Here is a 26,021-nt window from a genome sequence, read left to right as displayed (position 1 = left end):
CAATTCATCCGACACAGCCATGGTTTCAAATCTCTTCCTTGAAAATAGGTTAGATACTTAGGATATTTAGGTTAGATATAAGGCAGAAGTTCCTCACTGTGAGGGTGGCAAGGCCCTGGAACCTTAAAGCTCAGCTGGTTCCAACCCCCTGGTCCTTGCAGGGACCCCTTCCACTGGAGCAGGGTGCTCCAAGCCCCTGTGTCCAACCTGGCCTTGAGCACTGCCAGGGATGGGGCAGCCACAGCTTCTCTGTTCTAGCACCAGTGAAGTATTCCATCTCTCATTTTTAAGAGAGCACCATGCTAGGTGGGCTGTGTGGCATCTCTGTGCATGGCTGGGGTAGTCTGACAATGGAGCTGGCGGTTGCTTTACCAAGGAGCAGCACTCACCTTCACGCTTATGGATAATCCCCTACAGCTATGGCTTGGGTTCAGCCTTATTTTCAGGGTTACCTTACCTCAGGCTGTTTAATAGCTCCAAAGTGTGGTGTTTGTGTTGCTTTAATAGAAATATTCATGCTCTTACATATTTCTCAAATACCATCGGTTATGCCCTTTTTCCCCCCCTCTCTCTGTTTTTCCTTCAAAGGAATGTAAAGTTGAATATTGGCTGACTCTGAAAGCCATTCTAGCTGGCCTTTCCATGAACACCTAATCCTGAAATCAGGCTTCGGTCAATACATATTTGAACTGACAAAGGGATATGCATGTGTTGTTTTTCACACAAGATGTAGCTCTGCCACTTGGAAGTGTAGTGATCAAAGCAAATCCTACAGAGCAAAAAAGGGGATACAGTTTGAGCAGTGATGAAGATAAATCTGTCCAAAGTGTGTGTAAAGTTATTGCACCCATTAATACACCTAAAACATTGGTTGAGATAGAAAATATGAATTATAGGGACAGTTGCAAAATATATGTATAGTAATTACTTATTACAGCCGGTGAGTTGATGCCCTATTTCTTTGCCACTCATCACGCCTGGCCTTTTCATCAAAGCTGTGTTTAGAGCAGCATTCTCCTTTCTCCCATTTCATCTAACATCTTAAAGATGTAACAGAGGGAAAATCAGGTTGGGGATGGGGAAAATAGAAGCCAAAATGCGTTTACTGTCCGTGAGACCTATCATTTGGGATAGGTGTCAAGGCCAGTTATTTTTGACCCCCTTGGTTTTTTGGCTTTTCAAACTAGAAAGAGTCTTGCTTGAAAGTGCCATTGCAGCTGCCCTGCTCAGTGTAAAATTAGGTTGTAGTTACTGATGGTCAGCAAACTACCCTGGGAATTGCACCAAATATGTAATGCCAGGCACTGGGAAAGGAGACTGATCACTCACAGTAACTTCTCACAGTCACTTCCATGACTTCTTACAGATACTCCCAGGTCACAGACGAGGCGAACAGGAAGCATTTTTTGTTTCCAAGTCATTCATTTCAGAGGTCATGACAAGATGTATCATGTCATTAGCATAGTATATCGTGCCAAAAGCAGTACTGCAGCTGCAACACAAACTTGCAGCGTGTAGCAGGGAGCAGCAACCATACATTTCAGTGTCACATCTGCCCTCTGTTCAAAAAGGCAGGGAAGATTTTGGGCTTCGGAATGAGTTGCAATTTAAATGGCAAAAGCCAAGCTATTAATTAATCACGGGGCTTTATAAAAGTTGAGCTTCCTGTCCAGCAGAGCTAAGTGCTGGGGATATAAATGCTTCATAAATTACTCAGGATGGTAAAACTCTGATTTGTCTTTTACAGCAGTTCTTGTTACAAAGGCTGGGTGAGAAGTGAAGTGCAGACAGGAGGATTTCCTTCCAATGTTACCAAAATGAGTAATCCATTTAAAACAAACACAAACATTGGGGGAAGCTGCTGTTGTGTTGAAAGCATTGCCTTGACTTCTCCCCCCTCTGCAGCACCCCTCAAACTGATTCACACCACAGTAGAGATATAATCAATGTTTTTCGATATGGCAATGTAATGTTCTTGATATCCAATGTGAATAAGAGTTGAGATGACCTTTTTGTCAGGACAGAATGCTTTAGGGTGATCAGCGTTTTCCATTCCTCTGTTCTCCCCAGAAGCATTTCATAGCTCTTCTTAGGATTGACTATATATGATGAAGCTGAATGATACTATGCCTATATTTATATGCAGAGGATGGCTAATTTAACAGGCACGTTTGACGAATACATTCCACCGTGGCTCATAACCCTATGGTAGGTTTGTTGCCGAGGTCCTTCCTTGGGAAGGTGGCTGCGGACAGAGCAGGAAGCGAGGAGTTGGAGACCTGAGTTTCTTCTTAGGTGTGCCTGTGGCCCCAACTGGAAACCAATCAAGGAGCGATTTATGTTCATTAAGGGCTTGTCAAAACTGAAAAATCTTCTAATCAACAGCAATCTAGCCGAGGCCCCTCAATGGCTGGGAGTGTCGCCTCTGCAGCATCGGCTATTTGCCTGTTACAACTCTAGGCTAGAAATCCACTGATGATTACATTAGGCTAAGCTGCGAAGTAAATGAACCATGTCTTATTTAGGTGCAACTAGCTTCAGTGTAGTCCTGCCCCGCAGGGCACTTTATAGCGTTTTATGGCTTTAAAATTAGTGTAGCTTCCCATTTGCTGCAGGGTGCTGCATGTTATGCCTTTGAACTCAATAAGCAAAGGGAAGGGGGCCTTTTGTTTTCCCCCCCAACACACAAACACCCCCCCAACCCCTTTTCTTCTTTCTGCACTTTAGCAATTTTGTTTTGCATCTTTTCCAGACGGCATTTTGCAATAAAAACGTCTGACTGCCACAAAAGTCAAGGCTTCATCCATCCATTTCCCGGAGGATTGGGTCCTTTGGTCGTTGGTTTAGGGGGAAGGGGATTGGGTTTTGTTGTTGCCGAAGGTGAACAATAGGTTTTGTGGGTCAGCTCAGGAAATGGGAATTGGGTTTCAGAAACTAGGCCGCCTACTGTTTTCAGATGTCATCCAGAGGAGCAGCCATAAACTTCCTTTTCCAGGATAATTTCTGCTTCACCTCCAATCAGGACACACTGCCTCAGCCTCAGGAAGCTGAGCCTTGGGAGTGTTTCGTCTGGTCAAACGGTGGGGAAAACCTTCTATGAGATGAAGTTTCAGAGGGACACGTCTGAGAAGGATCCTGGCCTGGACCTGTTCCTAATGTTGGGAAAGCCAGGCTGATTCTGAGAGATTATAGTGGCTCAGAGTGGGAAAAGTATGATGTTCTTGCTTGAGTACCATTAGAGGCACTGCTCTCAGAGAGCCTCTCTTTTGTGGTGTGTTTGTGCATTGGAAAAGGGTGGAAGAAACACATGGGGAGGCTGTCTGGGGGGGAGCAGGTATTTTTCAGAGCATTAGTATCGTGACAAGTGCCAATCCTGAGATGAGTGGTTTTGATGTGAGATTTGAGTCCGATTCACCCGATGCCATGATGTAAAAAATACAACTTCAATCAGTCATAGAGCAGGGCCTCAAAATCATCTGGCTCTAACCCCCTGCCATGGGCAGAGACACTTTCCACTAGATCAGGTTGTGCCATGCCCTGTCCTACCTGGTGTTCAACACAGCCAGGGATGGGACATTCACATCAGTGAAGTTTTCCCCTTATCCAGCTGAGCCCAGCCACAAGAGGCCCTAATTCTTTGTCTTCTGCAGCTTGATCCTTCTGTTTGTCCTTCTTCATGGGCTTGTTTTCCGTTGCCTTGAAGGTATTTTGCTGCTGTGCAAATGAAGAGGAGAACCCCTGCCTTAAGGATACAGGAGTTTTTACTTCCCTCTTTGCATACAGGCAGCAGTACAAAAACCCATGGGGGTTTAGTTCTCAAGGTAGTGGCTGATAAATCCTATATTCAGTAACTCAGCATTCATACACAGTTTCTTGCTTAATATGCTGCTAATGAAATGCTATGGTTTTGAAATACAACCTAGGTATTAGGCATTTCGTGTGTGTGTGATGGAAATGACCATCATTATTTGTTAGAGACATTTGAAAATCCTCAAACCTCATGTTTTTGATATCCACAATGTCACACAGAATGCCAGACAGGTTTGGGTTGGAAGAGACCTTCAAGCTCTTCTTTAACTGAAGGATCATGCTAGGGAGGAAACATGCTGCTACATGCTCAGTGGTCCTTTAGTAAAGTCTTTGTTGAGGTAACTGGGGTAGACTTGGGTGATGTGAGTTTGAATCCCAGTTTCATGGAAGCAACAGCCAGCACTTCCTTCTGCCTTTCCTTCCATCTGATCCATATGTTCTTCCACCCTGAATAAGGGGTGAATAAGCAGGCAACAGCAGCACTGAGCTGTGGAAGAAGAGATGTTTGCTTGTTGTCTTAAGTCTTATTGTCCAGGAGGAAGTAGGCAATGAGCTGGCAGCATCACTTAGCTTGAGTTCAGCTTGTGGCCCTTGGTGGAGTGTTCTTCTCTGGCTTTGAGGGCTATCAATTGTGATGGCAATCAAACACCATGATGTATTGCATCAAGTTTAATGATTGTTGGCATTTGAAATCAAAAAGGGCTCCCCAAAACAGAATCCTTTAGGTTGGAAAAGACTGCTAAGATCATTGAGATCAACCATTAATGTATCACTTCAAAGTCCACCACTAAACCATGTCCCTGTGTGCCATGCTTACAATAGCAGCGTTCATGCTAAATGAATCCCTTTCCTTGGATTTTTATAGCGTTATTTCTGTTTGGTAGGTCTGTTTAGAAAACATCCTCAGACCCATTTGCTCAATTTGCATGTCTGAAAAGCTTCTCTTCAGTTAATTGGTTAAATGAATTTTGGCCATTGGAAGCGGAGAGCTGTATTAAGAGCAGACCGAAAGTCATTTTGCTCTACATTATTCTGTGTTGTGGCACATCGTGTCTTTCTTACTCAATTCATTTTGTGCTGCTGTCAAGTACTATTCTGTGTCACCTTCAGTCAATGCAGCTTTTACGATTTTCACTGATATTTTATTCACAGTTTATTTAGTCTTCTAGATAATGGTCAATGGCCTTGAGTAGTCAAATTAACACCTCGGCAGCACTATATTTGAGCAAAGCTCTAATGGTAACCTCAGGATGAAAAGCAATGAGAATCAACATCACGAGTGTATCTGTAGGGATTATTGATTGATTGATGCTTTCTGGCCTTAACTGGAAGAGGCAGCATCGCCCCACAGCTGACTAAGATTAAGTTGCCAGTTACTGATAACTGCAGGCCATTACCTGTGTAGTATTTCACAAGCTGGGAGATGAGATGAAGACCTTTTATGGTCCTTAGCTTAAGAAACGACGGCATTCACAGGGCCTGCCATGCTCGCCCTGCTGCAGGAAAACACTGCGCTCTGCTCCGGCTCCTACTAACCGTTGTCGTGAGAATTGGAGACGACGTTGATTTGATTCAAGCACTGCCCATTATTCCTGTAGGGATCTCTTTGGGACAACCGAGGCACTAATGGCTTGTCTGCCCCCCGCGGAAGGTGGGAGCCGTGTTAAGCTGTGCTGCTGTCAGCAAGCTGGGAGCTGGGGGTCTCCCCACCACAACTCTCAATTGCTAGCAGGTTTCTCTCACTGCACCTCATTTGCATCTGGGACATCAATTAGCATGTTTGTTGAGGCTAATTGAATGAAACTCAATCATAGCTCTTAATTGCTTGACTATGTGAAAAGAAATCACATTAATGCAGCTAATTAAGTGTATGGCAATAGATGCAACATAATTAGGAGCGAAATGTAGAAAACAAGCGCTGGCGAAGGCGCCGGCGCAGGGGTGCGGGGGACCAGGGTGCTGGCTTCTCCTCTTATCCACATGTTTGGGGAGGGTTCCTTTGCCTTTGCTCCTTGCTTTCCTCCTTTTTTGTTTGGGGTTTTTCTCCCCCCCCGCGTTGTTGAATGATGAACATGGACAAGTTAAGAAGAAAAATGCAAATGGATTTGCAATTACTACTTTTTCAAGCTGTTGAGGGGCAGAAGATGGCACTTCTGGGGTGGCCCACTGTTGAGTGGGCTCTAGGGACTTGTTAAGTGCTGTTTAAAAGTACTTGGCTTTGAATTACCCTCATGCCTTGTTAAAGGGGTTTTTTTCCCCTTTTTTCTCGGATCAGCATTTTCTACAGCTAACATCTAGGGGAGTTATATCTGTAACATTTGCATATCAAAATCAGGCTTGCTGTCTTCTCTTTAACACAGCATATTCCAGATGACAGCAAGACCCTCATCTGTTCTAATCTGATCAAACCCTCCATTGCGCTTCTGAAGCGGCCACATTATTTTGTAGTCCCAACTTTTATTCCCCAAGTGCAGATCTGAGGGAGCGTGCATGGGGATGGATGCTCCGGCGGCTGGAAACCCAAGGCTTGCCTCTCCTCCTTGGGGAACTGCAGAGATTATCGCTATGCATCTTGCACACAATGAAAGAGGCTTTATTATTTACATTTGATATATCCCTATAAATATTTAAGCTGACATTAATACCTATGTGGCATCTGTTGTGTCGGGGCACTTCTCGTACAAGAACGGTATGGCTCCATCGCGTTTATTTCCTGCTTGCCAACATTCACTTACTCTCTCGAATGGTTTATAGCTCACCGAAGCCTGGTTTACTCTCAATTAAAAGGGCTTTAATAACGCTCTGTCACATCTCACAAGTTGGCAGGGAAGCAGAGAAATCATACGTGCTATTCAGCTGAAGAATTTGGAATAAACACCTCCTCAAACTGAAACGCTGGTGGTTGTACATTAACCAAAATGTGTCTATTAAAACGAGTGCACGCTGAGGTTCAGTCACTATCTGATTAAGGCTCATTTTAAAGCCCATAAGCAATAAATGCTTAATTATGTTCTGCTTATTGTATTTTAATTTGTGAAGAAGTGACACTGAACAAGAAAGTTAACGCCAACTTGATAGTTTATGGATGGAGCAGTTCATTTCTAACACCTAGCGAATGAATTGTTATTAATGGAGTGCCTTTGTTGGCAGCAGAGCTCTCTATTGTCACCCCACAAAGTTTTCAGCCTCCCCCCCTTTTTACTGTTAATAATTCCCGAGCAGAGATGGTGTTGGCTTAGTCTGGGAGGTTTATCCCAGATTAATATTACCCATGAGGAAATAAATGCTGGTCCAGCTGTAGATTGTTGATGGGGTTTTTTTGGGGTGGAATATGTAATTTTTATTGTAAAAACTGTCAAAAGATGGAAGGATTTTTATGAGGGAGCTGATTGCTCTCTCTTGTGACAGCAGTGAGTTAGACTTTGGGTGTGCTTTTAGTCCATCTGGGCATTTACTTGTAGAATTGATGCTCTGGTGATGTACAGGTTGGTAGTCTTTCATAGAACACCTATCATCTGGCTAAATCATGCCCTGGCCATGTGGGCAAATGGGAGTTATGTTCTGTGCTGGTGAGTCTTTGCTTGTGCAGCCACTCAGCATCACTGAGGCTTCTGCAAACTGATCAAGCTCCATCTGAGCAATAACTAGGCTTAAGCCCAGATCCTTTCCCAGTCTGTAGTTCACGTTGCTGGTTTCCTCTTGGGGTACATAGACCCAGCTGTGGTTTTGTGCAGCGCTCATACCCCTTTCCACCTTGATTTTGCTATCCTGTGTACCTGCCCGGCATGTCTTCTCCTAAAGAGCAGTCTCCTTTGTTTCTCTTAGTGTCCTCACGGTTGTTCCAGTTTCATTATGTTTTCTGGAGCATGAGTAACAACAACCATGTGTACCAGGAGATGCAAACTTTGGTGTCTTTTGAATGGGCTTCAGCATTCACTGTCTCTACTGGAAATCTCTCTTCTGATGAATTGTCCTTATCCCTCTGCTAGAGATATCCATGTCCAGTTGCTTTTCTGTTTCCATCTGAAGCAACTCATGAATAATTTAGGGAATGCCTTTGGAGCTGGAAAGCACAATGTCAAGGGCCTGTTTGTCCAGAAGCTTTTTGCACAACTTTCTCATGGATTTCTCCAGTCTGTTGACCGCTGTCTTAAGCATGCTTATGAGGGACAGCCTTGTTGTCTTCTCTTTGGGACCTTCTAGTTGGGGAGCTTGGACATGTGGCTCAGAACCAGTCATGTTGTGAATTGCCTCCTATCCAACTGGTAGTTGGGGGATGGATTAGAAAGCTTCAGGCTTCCTTAGGGGTATTTGTAGTGAGAAGCACGGAAGGGAAGGAAGGGGAGGAAGAAAATGGAAGGAAGGGGAAACACATGGTGGGTGGTGGCTGTTGATGGAGGGGAAATGTCTTACAAAACCTAAACTCTTATGGCCAGTTCTGTTGCTTCCAGAACAACCTGTTTGATGTTGCTTGGGGTTTTCTTTTTCCTTGCACCAGGACTATATGCAGAACGTTCACGGGAAGGAGATCGACTTGCTAAGAACCACTGTGAAAGTCCCCGGGAAGAGGCCACCCCGAGCCACGTCAGCTTGTGCCCCCATTTCCAGCCCCAAAACAAACGGCCTCTCCAAGGACATGAGCAGTTTACACATCTCGCCCAATTCAGGTAAGAGAATACCATGCTAGGGAAGGAAAAGGAAAGGCTGCATTGCCAGAGCCTGGAGGCACTTGTCACGTACCGCTGCGATGGGGATCCTCTCTGTTGTTCATTTACAGCTCCAAATAACCACCAATGTGCAGCTCTTTAAGCCTCCACAAGAGATTTTAAGTAACCTGCAACATCTGTCCTTTTGTGTTTGTTACCTTATACTTGCCAAAACCCTACATAACTTCATGGGAATTAATATATATGAAGAATAGATGTTACCTTACAACTGATCTAGTTAGGTCAATACTTCGGTAAAACGGGCTATGTATCATAAGAAAGGGCTTTTTGTGGTGTTTCTTTCCACCTTGAGGACAGTGCCTAATTCTGGGCTTTCCAACAGCAAGATGCTTCTGCAGAAAGCTATTTTAGTTCACTTATGGAAGTGGTTTATGACTCCTCGTGAGCTCTAAACAGCACAGTTTATTGTTTGCTGAAGTACTTGTCCATACAGCTAAAGTGGATTTAAAAAATTGCATTAAGGAATAACATTTGAGACCGTTTCTCTTGTAAAATGCACAGTTTCTATAAAACCCGTAATGTATAATGTTGGTATGGAGGTTTTGTCAGCATGTTTGGGATGAAGTCCATAAAGTACTGAGTGCCTTTTGCATTTATGGTTAACGTAGGCACCTCCAGCATGTGCTGACATCCGAACACACTTCTGTCCCTGTGCAGTACACACTGCACACGTAGTATGAGCAACCACAGGAAGGAGCTTGATGACCCTGCTATTAGAGTCCTCTCTTGTATAGTCATAGTTATGCTTTAAGACAAGATGTAATTCCCTGTATTTTTGCGAAGCACATTCCCCCGTGTTAGGGGAAGAGGAGAAGGATTTTCCTTCCAACTGTGAATGCTGTTCATTAGATGAATGGTTAGAAAAGGAGAAGGAAACAAAGCCATGTGGCTTTGCAGTGGTGCCACTGAGCAGCCATCCCTGGAGATGTCTGTGGTATGTTATACTAGTTTGGCCTGGGACCCGGAATGTCTGAAGCCTGAACATCGAGTTGTAACCTACCTCTCTAGAGGCACCGAGCTGGCATTGTCATTGGAGGAGCTCATAGAAGAGAATTCTTCATGGTTGGTTTGGAGTTTTCCATTTTGCTATTCAGTTTCCGTGACTGGGTGATGGGAATGTTTCTGGGTTTCGGGATATTTAGGGAAGAAAAATGCTGGCCTCAGTCCGTAACCAGTAGTAAGATGTTGCAATGAGAGATTTCATCTTTTAAAACCTTTGAACAGAGGCAAAAATTACTTGTCTGCTCCAGAGAAGTATGTGTCTGCAAACATATTTAGAGATACATACTAATATGAAGTTTATAGCATGGGATTTACATGTTTTGGCATGTGCTTAAATTGTCAGGTCAGAAGGAGACAACTTCTTTGTGACCTTGAATTGGATATTGCACGTTTCATAGAATCACAGCCTGGTTTGGGTTGGAAGGGACATTAAAGCTCATTCAGTTCCAACCCCTGCCACAGGCATGGGCACCTTCCACTAGAGCAGCTGCTCCAAGCCCCTGTGTCCAACCTGGCCTTGAACACTGCCAGGGATGGGGAGCCACAGCTCAGCTCTGCATCAGTCTGTGTGTCACTCTCAATACTCTTGTGTTCAGGTAAGACTGAAGATTTGCATTGCAGAGAGTGACTTGAAAATACCAGGAAAGTACTAGTATGGTAAAGAAGGCACTGTCAGCACTGTGCCTAGCTTGTTAGCCTCAGCTTTCATGTGGTCAGGTATATTGACAGTGGCTTTTATGCAGAGGTCGCAGCTTCTGTTGGGTAGGAGACCTGTAGGTACTCGGTGTTCAGATTCCAGAGCTCCAGGAGGACTTGTGGGATCTCTGTACTTATCTGTCATGCAAGTAAAAACATTGGCACTCTGTGCTGCTGTCTCAGATCTTTGTCACAGTTGTTCTGTTGGTAAAAGGTTGTCTTCATCTTGTGTGATGCATTAGAATTGCTTGCGGGGTTGAAATTAGTGCTGATTTTCCGTTGGGAGGTTTCCATGCTTCCTGTACAGAGGAAATTTGGACCAAACACAGAAAGAATCAGCACTTGCTCTTTTTATTTCTAGGCCTGCAAATACACTGCATTCTCACAGCTTCACGTGTTGCCTCTTCCCAAAGCAGTGATGTTTTCTGTTCTCCTGTACTTCAGCCAATGCAGACTTGGGTCCTCAAGTAGAATCTTACTTGCTGTGCTTATAAGTGAGAAAAAATAGTTCATGTAGTTGTTTGATGTGGTCAGGAGAAGACTCATTTTCCTTCTGCTGCTACAGAGCTGTGTGTAGGTTACTGAAAAGCAGCTAAGTTGTTAAATGAATGCCATTAAAGCATCATGTCTCAGATTGCCCCTGGAAATAGAATTCATATTTGCTTATACCTGGTGATGGCCCAGGCCCACTGAAAGCATTCTTCTGCTGAGATTTGCCACTAACTTGTGTTCCTAGAAATAGCTGAGCTTACTTCACTCAAACATCAAAACCAAAAAGGCAGTTTTTATTGCTGAAACAGTCAAATAGTGCTTATCTTACACGATGTCTTCATTTGAGGCCATCAGTGGTCTGTTACTAAACACTGTTGCTGCTCCTTAAGTATGGTTTTCAGTGCCAGTGTTGCTAATAAGTATATATATGTGTATTAGATGTCTGTTTGATGGCCTGTAACTGTCAGGTTTTAAGTTCATTCATTCACGAATGCTCAGCAGTTTTCTCTGTCTCTTAGTGGAGTTTCTTGCTTTTTGGGAAGATGACAGCACATCAGCTGGTCTGATAGGGTGGCAAAGCCAAAGCCTCTTGCCTGTCAGCTGCTGGGTTGTAAAAGAACAAGGGGAATGGCTTTAACCTGCCAGAACAGGCGAGACTGAGACGAGCTCTTAGGCAGAAGCTCTTCCCTTTGAGGGTGCTGAGGCGCTGGCACAGGGTGCCCAGAGAAGCTGTGGCTGCCCCATCCCTGGCAGTGTTCAAGGCCAGGTTGGACACAGGGGCTTGGAGCACCCTGCTCCAGTGTAAGGTGTCCCTGCCCATGGCAGGGGTTGGAACTGGATGAGCTTTAATGTCCCTTCCAACCCAAACCAGGCTGGGATTCTCTGAAAATACATGCTATGGGGATGCTCTGTCAGAGACTGGTACCCATCCACACAGGATGTAGCACACGGGCAGACTTGGGATGGTTTGGGTCATGTTACTTCTGTGATGTCTTAAAGTTGTTGAATTGTGCTTAAGAAACTTGAATTTCAGTTAAACTTGCATGGCAGTGAATGATGCATCCCAGTTGGAAGTACTGCAGAACAGGGTAACTTGAGGACTTGCTTAGTTCCAGCTGTCAGTTGGTAGCAGATTGCAGCAGTGTCCAAGGGCTGGCAGTCCTGGAAACAGGCACTGGCCACATCTCTGTGCCTTTTAGAAGCTGACTCAGTTCTTGCTGACTTTGGAGCAGGAGAGGATCTAGGTTTCAGTTACTCCCAAGTTGGGCTGGGTTTGAGCTGGATGACCTGAAGGTGAACTTACTCCTGAAATCTCTCCCAGGAGTCATTTATTTCTTCTCCTCTACAAACAACCCAAAGCCTGAGCTGCAGCAAGAGCCACTGATGTAGAAAGTTCACATCTAAAAATAGCTTATGGTGTAGAGATGAATTGTTTCCTGATTAACACTTCATTTAAATAATCTGGTGCTATTAAATTTACTTACAATAGTGACTGTACAGTATGTGAATTATCCTCAGATGTGTTAGCTGCATAGCCATCGTTAAGTATGCTAAGGGTTGTTATCTGCTAAGTGTATCTGACATTGCAGACATGTTAGAGGCACGGCGTCTTCACATGTTTATAAATGTGAGGTTTCTATCCGTTATTAACTGTGATCATCTATCAAATCAGCACAGTGGTCATTAGAAACTTTACCCTGAAGTACTGGGAAGCTGATGAGTTGGGATTGACTCCTTTCCAGAGCTTTCTGCTAAAAACATAGGGAATTGGGTTTCCATTAGTGTTATCTTCTGAGATTCTGACATGGTCTAATAATTCTGTTCTTGAACCACTGCATTACTCTTGTTCTGCCTTTTAAAGCCTGACTTACAAGCTACAGCCGTACATGTCAGTTGGGTAGCGGTTTCCCACATCTGAATTCATAGGTGCTGAGTTCATTACCGAGAGCCCTCTGAAGTGTGGTATGCCATATGCAGCAGAAGCATGATGAAAAACCATGGGTAGGATCACTCCTCTGTTGTAATGCGCTGTGAATTCAAGTGTTGATGCCAAGTATATTGAATTAGAATCATGGAATCACAGGTTTGGGTTGGAAGGGCTGTAAGATCATCCAGTTCCAACCCTTGCCACGGGCAGGGACACCTTCCACTGGAGCAGGGTGCTCCAAGTCCCTGTGTCCAACCTGGCCTTGAACACTGCCAGGGATGGGGCAGCCACAGCTTCTCTGGGCACCCTGTGCCAGCGCCTCAGCACCCTCACAGGGAAGAGCTTCTGCTTAACATCTAGCCTAAATCTCCCCTGTTTCAGTTTGAACCCATCACCCCTTGTCCTGTCACTGCAGCCCCTGATGAAGAGCCCCTCTCCAGCATCCTTGTAGCCCCCTTCAAATATTGGAAGGCTGCTATTACTGAATTCATCAGCATTTTCATAATAACCTTTTAATTGGAGGTGACTGTGACGATTCAGATCCATTTTGGGCTGTTGATGAGTAAAAGCATGTATCAAGCCAACAGCTTGCTAGCATAGGCAATTGCTCCAGAGCCTGTAGGTCTTGGGTTCCTTTGCAAATAAACACAGAACCGAATCCTAAATTCTGGAATCTGCTGTGAACTCCTTGGAGATGCCTGAGGTTGTTGTACTGGAGCAGTGTCTGACTGAACAGTGCCAGAGGTTGGCAGTTGTTAGTTATTTGCTATCAGCGTTGCAGTCTGTGTGGTACCTCCCTTGACTTGTCTCGCCGTGAAACATTTCCCCTGCTTCAACTTTAGAGGGAGTTTTACGATGTTGCCACAGAGCACAAATACAAGTTTGTGACTTACTTTTGCCATTAATCACCCAAGTCAATTTTCCATGTGGTTGGGTTTGCTGTTAGTTCAGTGATATACGGCTGCAGCGAAGGAAAGGGGAAGTTGTCAGTTTGCTCGATTCAAAGGAAAAAAAGCCCAATTTTAAGTGCAGTGGAGATTTCCCTTTTATCTCACTAGAAGGGGATCCCTCAAGGTCATCTCCTCCAGTACCTTTGGACTAGGATTTGCTCTTTCCAAAGTGAGAGAGAAATACTTCTGTCTTAGTAGCATGTATTGCTTAATACTGGGGTAAAGGGAGCAGGGCAAATATTAGTGTTGCAATACATACTTGATAAAATAATTGCATTTGTTGAATATTAGGGGGAGGAGAGGAGAGGAAAGAGTTTGCTCTTTAGGGAAAGAAGGAAACAATGATCTGTCGTAGGATTCTTTCTCGATGGTGCCCATCTCCAGTGATGCTGATGTAGATAAAGGGTAGAAATGACATGATGAATGTAGATGCTGGACAAGATGCAGCCGGTGCTGCTCAGCCCCTGCCTGTTCTGCTCAGGTTGATTTTCATGCCTCCGTTGCACCATATCCTGAATAAAGCCCCACATCTGTCTTGTCCACCCAACGCAGCCTCTCCGGTTGGCGCTGGTTGCCCCTTGTCGCGCTGCCTGCTTGGATGTTGAGACCTTTGTGGAATTGCTCGCTCTTTCTCCCCCCAGTGATTTTAAAATATTAAAGCCATCAGGAGGCTCGAAGCTGATTTACCAAAAGGGGGGAAAAAAAAATCACAAATGTGTTTTGAGTATTGAACTGCCGTTGACATCTAAAGTCCCAACCATGCTGTTTTCCTCCACACTCCAGCAATCAGGACATCCAGCAAACCCATAAAAAGCCAAACTAATAGCATGAATATTCAGTGACCTAGAATACTAATTATTGTCATGAATATTAATGCGATCGGACTTGCTTTTTCCTCTTCTCTTTCTCTCTGGCTCTTGCTTTTTTTTTCTCCCCACTCAGCCAGCTCTAAAGATGGACCATAATGAGAGCATTTAAGAGAGAGAGCGCTCTCCGGCGTGACAGGGACCGGGGTAATAAGGAGAGCTTGATTAACGTGGTGCACTTGGGGGAGAGATGAGAAGATTCACGTGGGCCTGTTGTGGGGGAGGCAATGAGGCACCGGCGGCTGTGTTGCTGCTCCCTCAGATTAATGAGGCCTAAGAGTGCATTAGGAACAGTGACAAAGGTTTGATCTAATGGGCTCAGTCATTTTTCCTTTGAGTGACAGACGCACAGAAGTAATTGGCTGTGCAGAATGGCAGCTCATTGGCAGTACTTAAGGATACATTATCCCCGTTGTGTGGCCCGCAGAGGCTGTTTATCAAAACTGCTCACACTGCAGACATGCATTCACTTAGCTGCTGTTACAGTGGCAATAGCTATAGGAGGAAAAAAAAAGTCATCTCCCATTCGTATCTATTGTCTCTTGTTCGGAAATAAAGTTTCTTTGTTCCTTTTCCTGAAGGGTCTGGGGGTGTTTGAGTACCAGCAGTCATCCTTCCCCATCCCAAAGAGGCTCCGGATGCCGCTCAAGGAGCTTGGGCAGGTTTGTAGGCTGGTGGAAGGCTCCCAAAGTTCCTTTGGTTCATCTTAACCAGCTTCTGTTGTAGATCCAGCACTACAAGTAAGACTCTTCCTTCCCAGCCCCTCTCCAGTTGCGTTATTAATAACTTCCACAGACAAGTCAAATGGATTAGGAAGCATTTTACATCTTTTGCCTCAGGCCCCTACGCATGCTTCGCTTTACGAGCGAGCAGCATAATACCTCAGGATGGTTTCATTTGGCACTGTTGTTTTTTGCCAAGTTAGCTTCACAGTCGTGAACAGGATTCACAACCACTAACAGCAATCCAAAGTAGAGCATTTGCCAGTGTAAAATGGTTACCTCCATAGATGCAGTCCCTTAACAAGCAGGTAACCTCAGTCGGTTCTTGCCCAGAAAGCAAACCGTACCTTATTTATTACTATTATTTGTTAAAACTGCTGAAAAATAGTAGTAATATGCCTGCTGGGAAGGGAAAACACACTTTGATCCCAGTAGAATAAATAGTCTGGGATCTTGAGCGTAAGCCTGTGGTGAAGATCTTGGGTTTAACTTTCCTTTAGAAGAGATGTCTCCTCTGATGACTTAATTTTCCTCCACACTTGCTGTGTTGGTTTGGCATGCTCTGAGAATAATAGCTTTTCTCGTTAGACTCCCAGCACCATGTCCTTCACTGCCAGGATGTTTCTTGGCATTGCCTTGCTTGTTCATTAGTATTGACCCTTCTCAGTTTGTACACTACTAATCAAGCCCTGTTCGCAGAGGCTACCCTGCCAGGCTGTGAGATGGAACGTCTTCCTCTATTAATAGCTGCTTATCCTCAGGAAATTGGTTCAGCAAATAAATGCTTCTGGAAAAAATAAAATCATCTTCAAAATCAGTAAAACCCACAAGGAAGTCGCCTGCTACAGCGTTGAAACAGCTTCTCAGTGAACTGAAGGAGACTTTCAGTGCTGGAACCAGCAATGTTTTGGAATCACTGTTCCCTCAAACTGTTGTCTTAGTCTTTACTTGTTCTATGTACAGGTAAGCTCAAGTTATTTTAGGTTCCTAATAGACCCAAGGCACGAGCAGTGTGCTATTCACACACTGCTGTAAGAGTGAAGTAGCAGATAGAATCCATAGCAATACTTTTGGGGGGTTCCCCCCATTGACAACCCCACTCAAGAGCCTGGTTATGGAAGGTGAAGCTCTCTGGCTGTCTCTTAATGAAAATGTGGCCAGACGGAGCTCTGATGCCTGCACAATACTTTTCTTTCCAATGTGGACTTCCCCAACTCAATTGGAAAGGCAAAATGCTGTAAGTAGCACTTTTCCCAGATTTTAATGCAGAGCCTGATCTCCAGAGCTGGCAAGGGAAGGGAAGGAGGATGCATCTGTAACAGATGGATGCTGGGATGTGCAGCAGCAAACGGATGGAACCCAGAAGAGCTGTTCCCAGGTTTTCCAGCTAGAGCAGGAGTTGTCCCAACGTGCATGTTTATAGGCAAAGCAGGAGGCAGAAAGTGGTGCAGCTTGGATGGGCACCCACTTGTTAGGAAAGACTTGTCCAATGGAAAGATACCTACACAACTCTGGGAACTGATTCATCAGGGCAATGCAGAACTGGGGAATGGGAAGGGAATGCCTTTCGTCTTTCTGCAGCTGGCAGAGCAGGCTCCTTCCCTTTTGCACCCTAATGCCTGAAGAAACTTCAGGAAGCAGTGTCAGGAGTGGGTTTTGAACAGGCAACCACCAGCCAATCTAATCTACTTGCCAGTGCCTTTTACTGAATTAGAGGACATTTCAAGAATAGGCAGTATTCCTGCAACATAAATTGACCCAACATGATTTGAAACAATTAACCCTCTGATATCAAGAGTCAGGATTTCCTGACCCACAACTCTAATGTATTTTTCATTAGTTCTAACAGCTGGTGAGCGCAGCCCTCTGGCCTTAAGAGGTTAATTTCTTTTCTTTTTTGGAAGAGAAACTCATTGTGAGCATGAAGAGGGTAACACAAACCACGGCCATGGTGAAAGCATCAGCTCTAGTTCATCTGCTTCAGTCTTTCTGTGCTTCTGTGCAGCCACTCTGCAGGTCTCACATGCTGCTGCTGCATGGAAAAATACAGTTCTGCTTCACAACCCCTCCGGTCTCTGCTCGTCTCATAAATCCAAGAGTATATTAGTTGCTTTCTGAATACAACTTCTTGTAACTAAGTGATTTGTTTGGGAGAAATCACAAATGTGTGACCACCTCCATGTAGTGAAGTCATTTGTATCTGGCCTCTTAGGGTATAGCTGCGAACGATATGCATTGTGCATTTGTAATTAGTGGGTGGTGGAGTTGGTGAAGGCTCGGTTTAAAGTGGTGGGTGTGTTAAAATAACCTGTGCTGCCCAGTGAGGATTCACTGTGCTGTTTTTGTTAAAGCTAAAAGATGTTGAAAGAGGAATAGCTAAGATGCTGTCCATCATCCTGTTCTGTTACAGGAGCAAGAGGCAAAAACTCTGAATGGTTTCCTTTGTAGTTGGACAGGTGACTGCATATATAGAATCAAGGGATGGTTTGGGTTGAAGGGACCTCAAAGCTCACCCAGTTCCAACCCCTGCCATGGGCAGACACCATCCACTGGAGCAGCTTGCTCCAAGCCCCTGTGTCCAACCTGGCCTTGAACACTGCCAGGGATGGGGCAGCCACAGCTTCTCTGGACACCCTGTGCCAGCGCCTCAGCACCCTCACAGGGAACAGCTTCTGCCTTGTATCTAACCTAAATGTCCCCTGTCTTATGTTTCAACCCATGACCCCTTGTCCTATCACTACAGTCCCTGATGAAGAGTCCGTCTCCAGCATCTTTGTAACCCCCTTCAGACACTGGAAGCTGCTCTGAGGTCTCTGTGCAGATATAAGCTAACATTCTGTTAAACTTTATTGTATATTTTATTCACGTTCTTATAATACACTGAGTCTTATCTTTTGGGTTTTACTGACTAGATGTGCATTTAGCATCCTCTATGGCCCTGGTTTTGTTTAAATCTTCTGATTTTCCTCATATTTGTAAGTGTTGTAAACTGATGCTGTCAGGAAGTCCCTCTGCATAGGAAACGGAGACATGTTCTACTCCCAGTGTGTGTGTTTCTATCAGCCTTTTTATATGTACACCCAGGAATGCACTCCTCTGCACATCTTCTCTTCGGCTGAGCCTCTTGTCTTTATTTGTCCCTTGCTGTTCCTGGCTATTTACCCTGAATAGATGTACATACACTTTGGATTCTGTGTGAGTGCTCTCACTTTTTGTGCAGGCTCTTCTGCCAAGCTTTAACCCAAGCTGGAAATTGCCTTGAATCTTAATTTGGATGGGTTTTGTAGAGCTTAATTGTTTGAACGTTTTGTAAGCGCGATCGTAACGGGGTATTTTATAATATCAGAAAAGATAGTTTTAATAAAGCTGTCTAGAGCTAGAAAGAGGAACTCTCCCTTTGATGCGCCTTTGGTAGATGAAAACATTTTTGTTCAATAGGAGACCAGCATCTTTTTTTTTTGCTCATTTGAGACAAGTTCTGGCAACATACTGATATTCATTCAGATATAAATGCCATATTCACTTTGAAATGCAAATTGTTTAAAGAAAAATAGCATATGGTAGAGGTAAGTACCTTTTCAAATCAGCTCCCACACTTTAGGGATGTGAGTACAGCTGAAATTATTCTTTGGAAAGAATCTGGAGCCTTTGACACATTGAAGCTTGAACTAATCAAGGCTTCCCAGTAAGCATATACACATATCCATATCAAGGAAACAGTGCTGAGAATACATGGATTAGCATAGTAATTTAACTGCCCCCTGCTAATCAACTTAAACAACCAGCTGATGCATATATGCTGTATTTGAAGAGGCACTCTTTCATAGCTCCTGAATGGGCCAGGTACCTGACCATGGATTTCGTGTTAATGTCAATGTATGTATCTTCTCTGTCTACAGATAGGTAGATAGAAAGGGGGCCGACAAGAAACCTGGAGAAGAGGGGCTTTGGACAAGGGCCTTTAGGGACAGGACAAGGGGAATGGCTTTAACCTGCCAGAGGAGAGATGGAGATGAGCTCTTAGGCACCTGCTCGTGGCAGGGGTTGGAACTGGATAACCTTTAAGCTCCCTTCCAACCCAAACCAGTCTGGGATTCTGTGATACAGACATATGTGTGTCTATGCAGGTACAAACAGGGGAGACAGCAGAAGCAGAATGCATCAAGGCCATTGCTTCTAAAGGCTTCATATGCCCAACCCAGTGTACAGGGTTTCCTTCTCAATGAGTATTGCTGGCCTCCTCTTTTTAACTGTCTTTCACTTCTCTTCTGAAAGACTGACATTATTTCTGTTGAGGCATTATCCTTGAGCCGAAATGCTTCATTGAGGTGTCTGGGTTGGAGTTTGCCTGTTACAGACAGGAAAATCCATAGGGCTGTTTTGTAGAAGCTTTGTGCAGTATGCAAAGTGTGCAAGAACAGCAGCTGACTTCCAATAGTCCTTGTTTTGGTGTGATGCCATTAGCGCCTACTGGGGTGATGGCATCCATGTCCTGGGCATGCTGCAGTTTAAGCTGAGAAGTGGAAAATTGAGCTATAAATTGGGAAATAATGATTCTGAAATAGGGTTGTAAGTAACAACTTTGTGCTAGAGCTGAACACAGCCAGAAACGGAGGGGAAAGGGCACACTTTGTTTCTATAGTCCAGTCCTTTTGATATCTACCCATGGATTCTGGCTTGCATGGTCTGATGTACTGTGAAAACCTTACAGCACATGGAGAACGTGGAATTTAACCTTGAATAAGTATTATTGCAAGGGGTGCAGGTAGCAGGTCTATCACACTATAGCAGTACCTTTCAGAAACATTAGATGAAAGAAGAATCCTTACTTGGTTTGCAGAATAAGTCACTTTCTCAACAGTTTGATGTAGTAACATGGGGGATGGAGTTTCATAAGGTGGCATTAAGGTGAAAATGGGTGCAGACATGATGATGCAGAAGTCTTGATATTCTCTTTTCTAAGGTCTTGCTTTTGCATCATGGTTAGAAAGTGCATCATGGTTAGAAAGTGACTTAAAACTTCTCTTCAAGTGTGAACTGGTCAGGAGATGTCAACATATATTGCTTAGGGAGAGCAATTCCCAGCACAGGGTAACATGGATGGGTCATCCAGTAATTGTTTCCAGGAATTCATTACATGTGGCTTCCCGTTTTTCTAGGTGCAGCATGAAAGATGGCTACAGGCTAAGAGTGCACTTTGTGGCATTGCTCTTGAGTTTGGCAAGGTGGATGCTTGTGAAGAAGACAAGTTGTTTCCAAAGCTGCTTACCAGTAATAACCTAAAGATGCCTAGAAAGGTCCTACAGCAAAACCAAAGGCATTTGACTGTCTTGGTAGCTCTTTGCTGGCTCTTTTCTAATTTCCCAACCCTCTTTTTTAAGTGGGGGACACTGTGTACAGCGTTTTCGATGCCCAGCTTGTGGTTTGTGTCAAGTACAGTGTTACTACACTTTCTGGCATCCACTGTTGGCTCTTAGTCCTTCACAGCAGTGCTGCTACTCAACCAATTGGTCCCCATCCTCCGCTGCTCCACCAGGTTGTCCTGCCCCAGGAGCAGATCTTAGGGCTTCTCTTTATTGATCCACATGGTATTGATGTTGGCCTAAATCTCACGTTTCTAAGAGTCCACTTGGTTTGAAGCTCAGTCGTTTGTGTCAGCCTCTCCCTTTAATGTGGTGTATCATCAAAATCATTTATTAATGGATGGTGAAAACAAGAGGAAAAGGTTATTCCAGAGTGAGCATTAGCAGCATTACACAAGCTCATTTGGAAGGAGGTATTTCTTCTAAGAAACCTTAAAATCTGTGTACTCTCAGCTAGTATTTCCATTTCCTGGTGTGATTTGAGGACACTGAACTATAACCTGATCCTCTGCTTTCTACCTGAATTTCTGTAGGCCTGCTTTCTTTGTTGAACATTTCTTTGGAAGGTGCTAAAATACCAGCACTAGCAACTTGCTCTCAGTTGATGGAGTCAAGCACATAATATCCTGAAGATATTGGAGGCATATATTTTTCCAGTACTTTGGCAGATGATGCTCTAATTATGGGATTCTTTTGGATGAAAGGGTTGTCCAGGGAAGGTGATTAGAGAGGAATTATGTGCCAGTAGCTACAGCACTGCACTGGGAGGTCCCGACATGGTTCCAAAATCCTATATGCATTTCATGTCTCCAAAGCAGAGATTGCCATGCTGAAGTTCTTGGGACTGTGTAAGCGCATTGAAGACTCAGGTGGACAGATACGTTAGTGCTGGATCTGTGCTAGGGACTAAAGATGAGATTTAGTCTTGGGAAAGGGGAAGAGAGAAAGGGGCAATTATACCAACTCTAATAACACAAAGTAGTTCACTGAGCTCTGCTGTCTTCCCAAAGGCTGCTCTGGGAAAAGACATAATGATAGAACTGGGAGTCGGGAGATGTGGGTTTTATTTTCAAGTCTGCCACAATCTTCCTTTGTGGCCCTGGGTCATTTAACCTCTGAAAAATGGGGGAAATGATAGCAGATAATTAACAACCTCACAGGAGCATTGGAAATTAATTCATTAATTTTTCTGAACTCATCAGTAGAAGGTGCAATGGAAATGCAAAGTGTGAGGGTGTGCTATGAAATTGTGTCTCTTTCCCTTTGTATGTGTTCTTAAAGAGCATTCTTAAATCCATAGAAGATCTGTGGGGTGATTTGTGAGAGCCTGCCTTGGGGAATAGAAGTAGCATTGCAAAATCTTTGTATCTTTGCAATATGCAAGTCCTCTGATAGGACTGGAGTCAAATACACTCGGAAACCAACACTGTCAAGCGGACTTGGGCCCATATCAAGTTGTGACTGAAACCATCAGAAACCTGAGTTTCTGCAAAGGTTTTTATTGTTTTGACTCTGAGCATTTATTCAATCAGATCATAGAATCCCAGCCTGGTTTATGATGGAAGGGACCTTAAAGCTCATCTCCCCAGAGCCTCCTGTTCTCCAGATCACACTTCTCCTGTTTTATGGCGAGAAACCTGTTCCTGTTGCTCCCCCTCACACGTACTTCCCAGCATTTTATTGTCCTAGACCCCAGTGATCACGAAAACCCTTGTTTCTGGTGTATGCTGAGGAAAGGCTATTGTTGTATCTCACCTGTAGCATCATAGACCTTCAGACAGAGCTGTGATGGGTGTGTTGCTGTGAGACAAGACACAGGAATGATCTTTGCAGTCAATGGAACAAACCTTTAGTGTGTGCTTTGTGTCGTGATACTGGTTTAAGATTAAAAGCCTAAGTGTCTTGCTTGGTCTTGCAGTGCTACTGGTTACTTGCTCCCCATGGCTATGTTCCTGGCTTTACTTGGGCTACATGCTTACATGAAATAGCACTTTGGGGTAGATTGGTTTTAAGTTGTGGAGTTGAGGTAGGTTGGTTTAAAGTCTTAGTTGGCTCAGCTCAGTTGCTTGTGTGAGCAGTGGTGTTCAGGAATACCTTCCTTTTCTGTGCAGTCTGCCTTGCGTGCTCCGTGCTTGCCTGTTACCAAGTGGAGAACCTGTACAGGATGTGATTGGTAGCAGGGTTGTGGAAGGTGGTGTTCCTAGAAGAGGAATGAAAAGGATAAGGTGAAATCTTGACAGTTCAGTCTCTTGTGTCTGACGTTCCTAGCTGGATTTGAGAGGGCTGCCGAGCTGGTCACCCTACATTGTGGCAGGGAGGGCTGCTTGGTGTTGGTGTTGGTTAAGTGACCTCTTTTGATGCTCTGTTAAGATGCACCCATCCATCTTCATGCGAATCGATTTTGTCTTCTCTATTGACACAATTTGTTTTCCATTTATGTCTAGGGAACGTGACTACTAGCACATCTGTGTCTCAGATGGCAAGTGGGATCAGTCTAGTCTCCTTCAACAGCCGTCCGGATGGTATGCATCAGCGCTCTTACTCGGTGTCCAGTGCAGATCAGTGGAGTGAGGCAACAGTCATTGCAAACTCTGGCATTAGCAGTGGTAAGAAACCTGGAGCTGGGGGGGGATTATCTGCTTTGGGGTGAAGGGGGAGTCTGGTCGTTTGCTTTTTTAAAAGGAAGAAAAAGACCCAAAGAGTCTGATGTTCACCCAGCTGCTTGGTTGGAAGCCAAACTTGTAGCATTTGAGAGAAAAAGAGAAATCAGATCAGAAAACAGATCACTACAATACTTTTATCAGCAAGGATTCCTGATAGAGTTACAATACAGCTTCATTTTAGTTTCGGGTACATGATGTAGGTTACTCACTTGATATTCTTATTCCTTACTCTGTGTGGTAGGTGTTTAGTAGTAAATTATCCTCCACATCTTTTCGTCGGGATGTCCTTTCTCTGCTGTGCTCTTGCTTTAATGTGTGCACACTACTGGCATAGTCATAGTGCTTTCTCTGTGGAGCATTTAACAGTATTAAAAGGAGCAAACACTATTCCAGATGGTGTTTTGCAGTGATTAGATTGTAATAGGGAGACAGGGGTTGTGATTTCTAAAGGGGTAGGCATGATAGGTGGTAACAAAATGGTGCATTTGGCTTCAGTGGAGTGCTTGGGAAGGACAGGGATATAATGCTATTAACCTATAGCTGACCGGCTACCAAGCAAATCAGAGCATCCTGGAAGCAGCCATGGTGGGTGTGCTGGGACACGGGTGTTTCTAATGTGTTGTGATGCAGAGATGGTTCATAGCATTGGAGTGTGTGTGTCCCGGAGCACAGGATTTAACAGGCAGTTGGAGAAACCGTGGAAAGTTCATGAAATGGGAAAAAGGAGAAGAATGTGTGAAAGAGAGTGAACTGAGAAGAAACTGAGATCATGGATAATGGGGAGAAATGTCAATAGGACAGGAGAAGGGGGGAGGAAAGTTGTTTCTGAATGGCTTATCCCTAAAATAGTGAGAATTACAGAAATATGAAAAAGTATTTCACGTGTCCCATATATATATATAAGTATGTATCTGCATAAGGTTTTAATAGTCCTGATACTGTCTCTGGGTTTTTAAGCAGCTTTGGGCAGCTTTTCAGTGCCACTTTATGGGAATGGAGGGTTTAAAATCATGGTCACCTTGGCTCTGAGTGGCATTAGCTCTAAAGTCCACAGCAACCGGCCAGATTAGATGGAGCTTGGAGCAAGCTGCTCTAGTGGCAGATGTCCCTTCCTATGGCAGCGGACTGGAACTGGATGAGCTTTAAGGTCCCTTCCAACACAAACCAGTCTAGGATTCTATGATAACTGCAGCACATTTACGGAGCCTGTGGGTGACATCTTCAGGAGCTTGGTGTTTGCATCAGAATGGTACCGATTTTGGCCAAGTATTTCTATAGCAAACACATTTCAGCCTCAGTGACAGCCATAGATCCTGTTCAGCAGCAGATAAAATGCTTCAGCACTGTTCCTTTCTGCTTCCACTCAACTCTTCCACTCCTTTAGAAACTGGTTAGTCTTTTAGGGCAATCTGCATTGCCCTACATGTATTCCTTTAGACTGAACTGATTTCACAGTTAAGGATATAGATGTGTCTCTCTTTTTCCTGAGCTGCTTTATCGTTTTAATCCATCCCAATTCTGTTTTCCTTTTGAAAGGTTATATCACAGCTTTGGCTTTCTGCGCCCTTCTTTTATACTGTAGCTTTTCAAAGAAAAGCTGGAGAATATTGTATGTTTGCACTAGAAGGAAGGCAAGTGAAAGACAAGATAAAGTCTCCAGTCCTTTATAGCTTGACATACCTATAGGCAGGTGAGCATCTATCATCCCTGTGCTCCTTAGAGCCAACTGAGGCTGTAGGAGAGGAAAGTCTTCAAAATGCAGATCAGAAAGTTCCTCAAAGTGGCATGTAATCAGGATGTTGAAAAGTAGAAATTCAACCGAAGTTCCTACTCTTCCCTTTCCCCTTTACATTGTAAAGCTGCTTCTGGTTTTGAGATCCGTGCTGGACTTGTGCTTTGCTCCTGATGCTGAGCTTCAGCTGGTTTTCAATTCCTGGTGAAGGGAACCTTTTCTCCTCTGTATTCCCAAGTATGTGCAGTACCCTTTTCTGATTTGACATTCAGCTGTGATTACTTCTGGATCAGAAGAGACGACAGTTAGAATTACCCATGAAATACCTACTCCAGAAACGCAGGTGACTGGTGGGTACCTCTGAATAAGCTGGGCTCAAACAGTTTCCTGCAGAGGTTCTGCAAGGTGTATTTTTAACTTCATAAATATGTGGGGGAAATTGGACTGATGGTGAGGTGTGTTTTAGGTTAGCAGAAAACAGGATTGTGCTAAACCTGCTCCAAAACCTCAGTGTAATTCACTGCTCTCGGTAAGCTCAGAGATGTGTCCTTTATGTTGGCAAGTTGACGCATGAAAAACCCTTTTTAATTTAATTTCAGGGGGTATTTTTCCTCCCTTAAAAGAGGTTTGAATTTTACTCCTAAGAAAAGGTAACCCTGTGAAAGCAGCAGGTACGGCGAGAAGCGAAGCATCGTTTGGAATTCAAATGCCGGTGTATGGGAGAATGTGCTGCTTATTGTCACGTGGTTTTATTGTAGACAAAATAACATATTGGGATTCAATTTTTCTCTGCACCTTCGTGGGTTTTATTTTTTTATTATTAAATTAATACTTTGTGTGGCTCTGGAGAACTTTTCAAAGTCTTCCAAACCAGACCTTTGGTTTCCTGCGGCTTCTGTCTTTCAAGCAGCTGTGAACATCTCCTAATTAGATAAATTACTTTGTAGTGGGCAGAGCCACAAAACAGGAGGTGCTGGTTAAATTAAAGGGGAAAAATAGAGAAATCCATTCTCTGAAATGGAATGCCCCACTGCTTTATGACTATTACTGTTGTAAGGTTTTACATTTAAG

General features: G+C 44.1%; 1 protein-coding gene across 2 annotated transcripts in view; it reads left to right on the top strand.

Moving 5' to 3' along the window:
* AGAP1 (ArfGAP with GTPase domain, ankyrin repeat and PH domain 1) overlaps positions 1-26,021 on the top strand; it is a 316,234-nt gene that overhangs the window by 189,944 nt on the left and 100,269 nt on the right. Inside the window, exons 11-12 of one of the 2 annotated variants that reach the window (XM_034065689.1) lie at positions 8,309-8,477; positions 23,000-23,161. In XM_034065689.1, the coding sequence (XP_033921580.1) occupies positions 8,309-8,477; positions 23,000-23,161 (331 nt within the window). The remainder of the gene's footprint in view (positions 1-8,308; positions 8,478-22,999; positions 23,162-26,021) is intronic. The other variant, XM_034065690.1, reaches the window with a different exon arrangement.

The sequence above is a fragment of the Melopsittacus undulatus genome, chromosome 8, assembly GCF_012275295.1.
Source record: "Melopsittacus undulatus isolate bMelUnd1 chromosome 8, bMelUnd1.mat.Z, whole genome shotgun sequence".
Classification (NCBI taxonomy): domain Eukaryota; kingdom Metazoa; phylum Chordata; class Aves; order Psittaciformes; family Psittaculidae; genus Melopsittacus; species Melopsittacus undulatus.
This window is presented reverse-complemented; position numbering and strand designations above follow the sequence as displayed.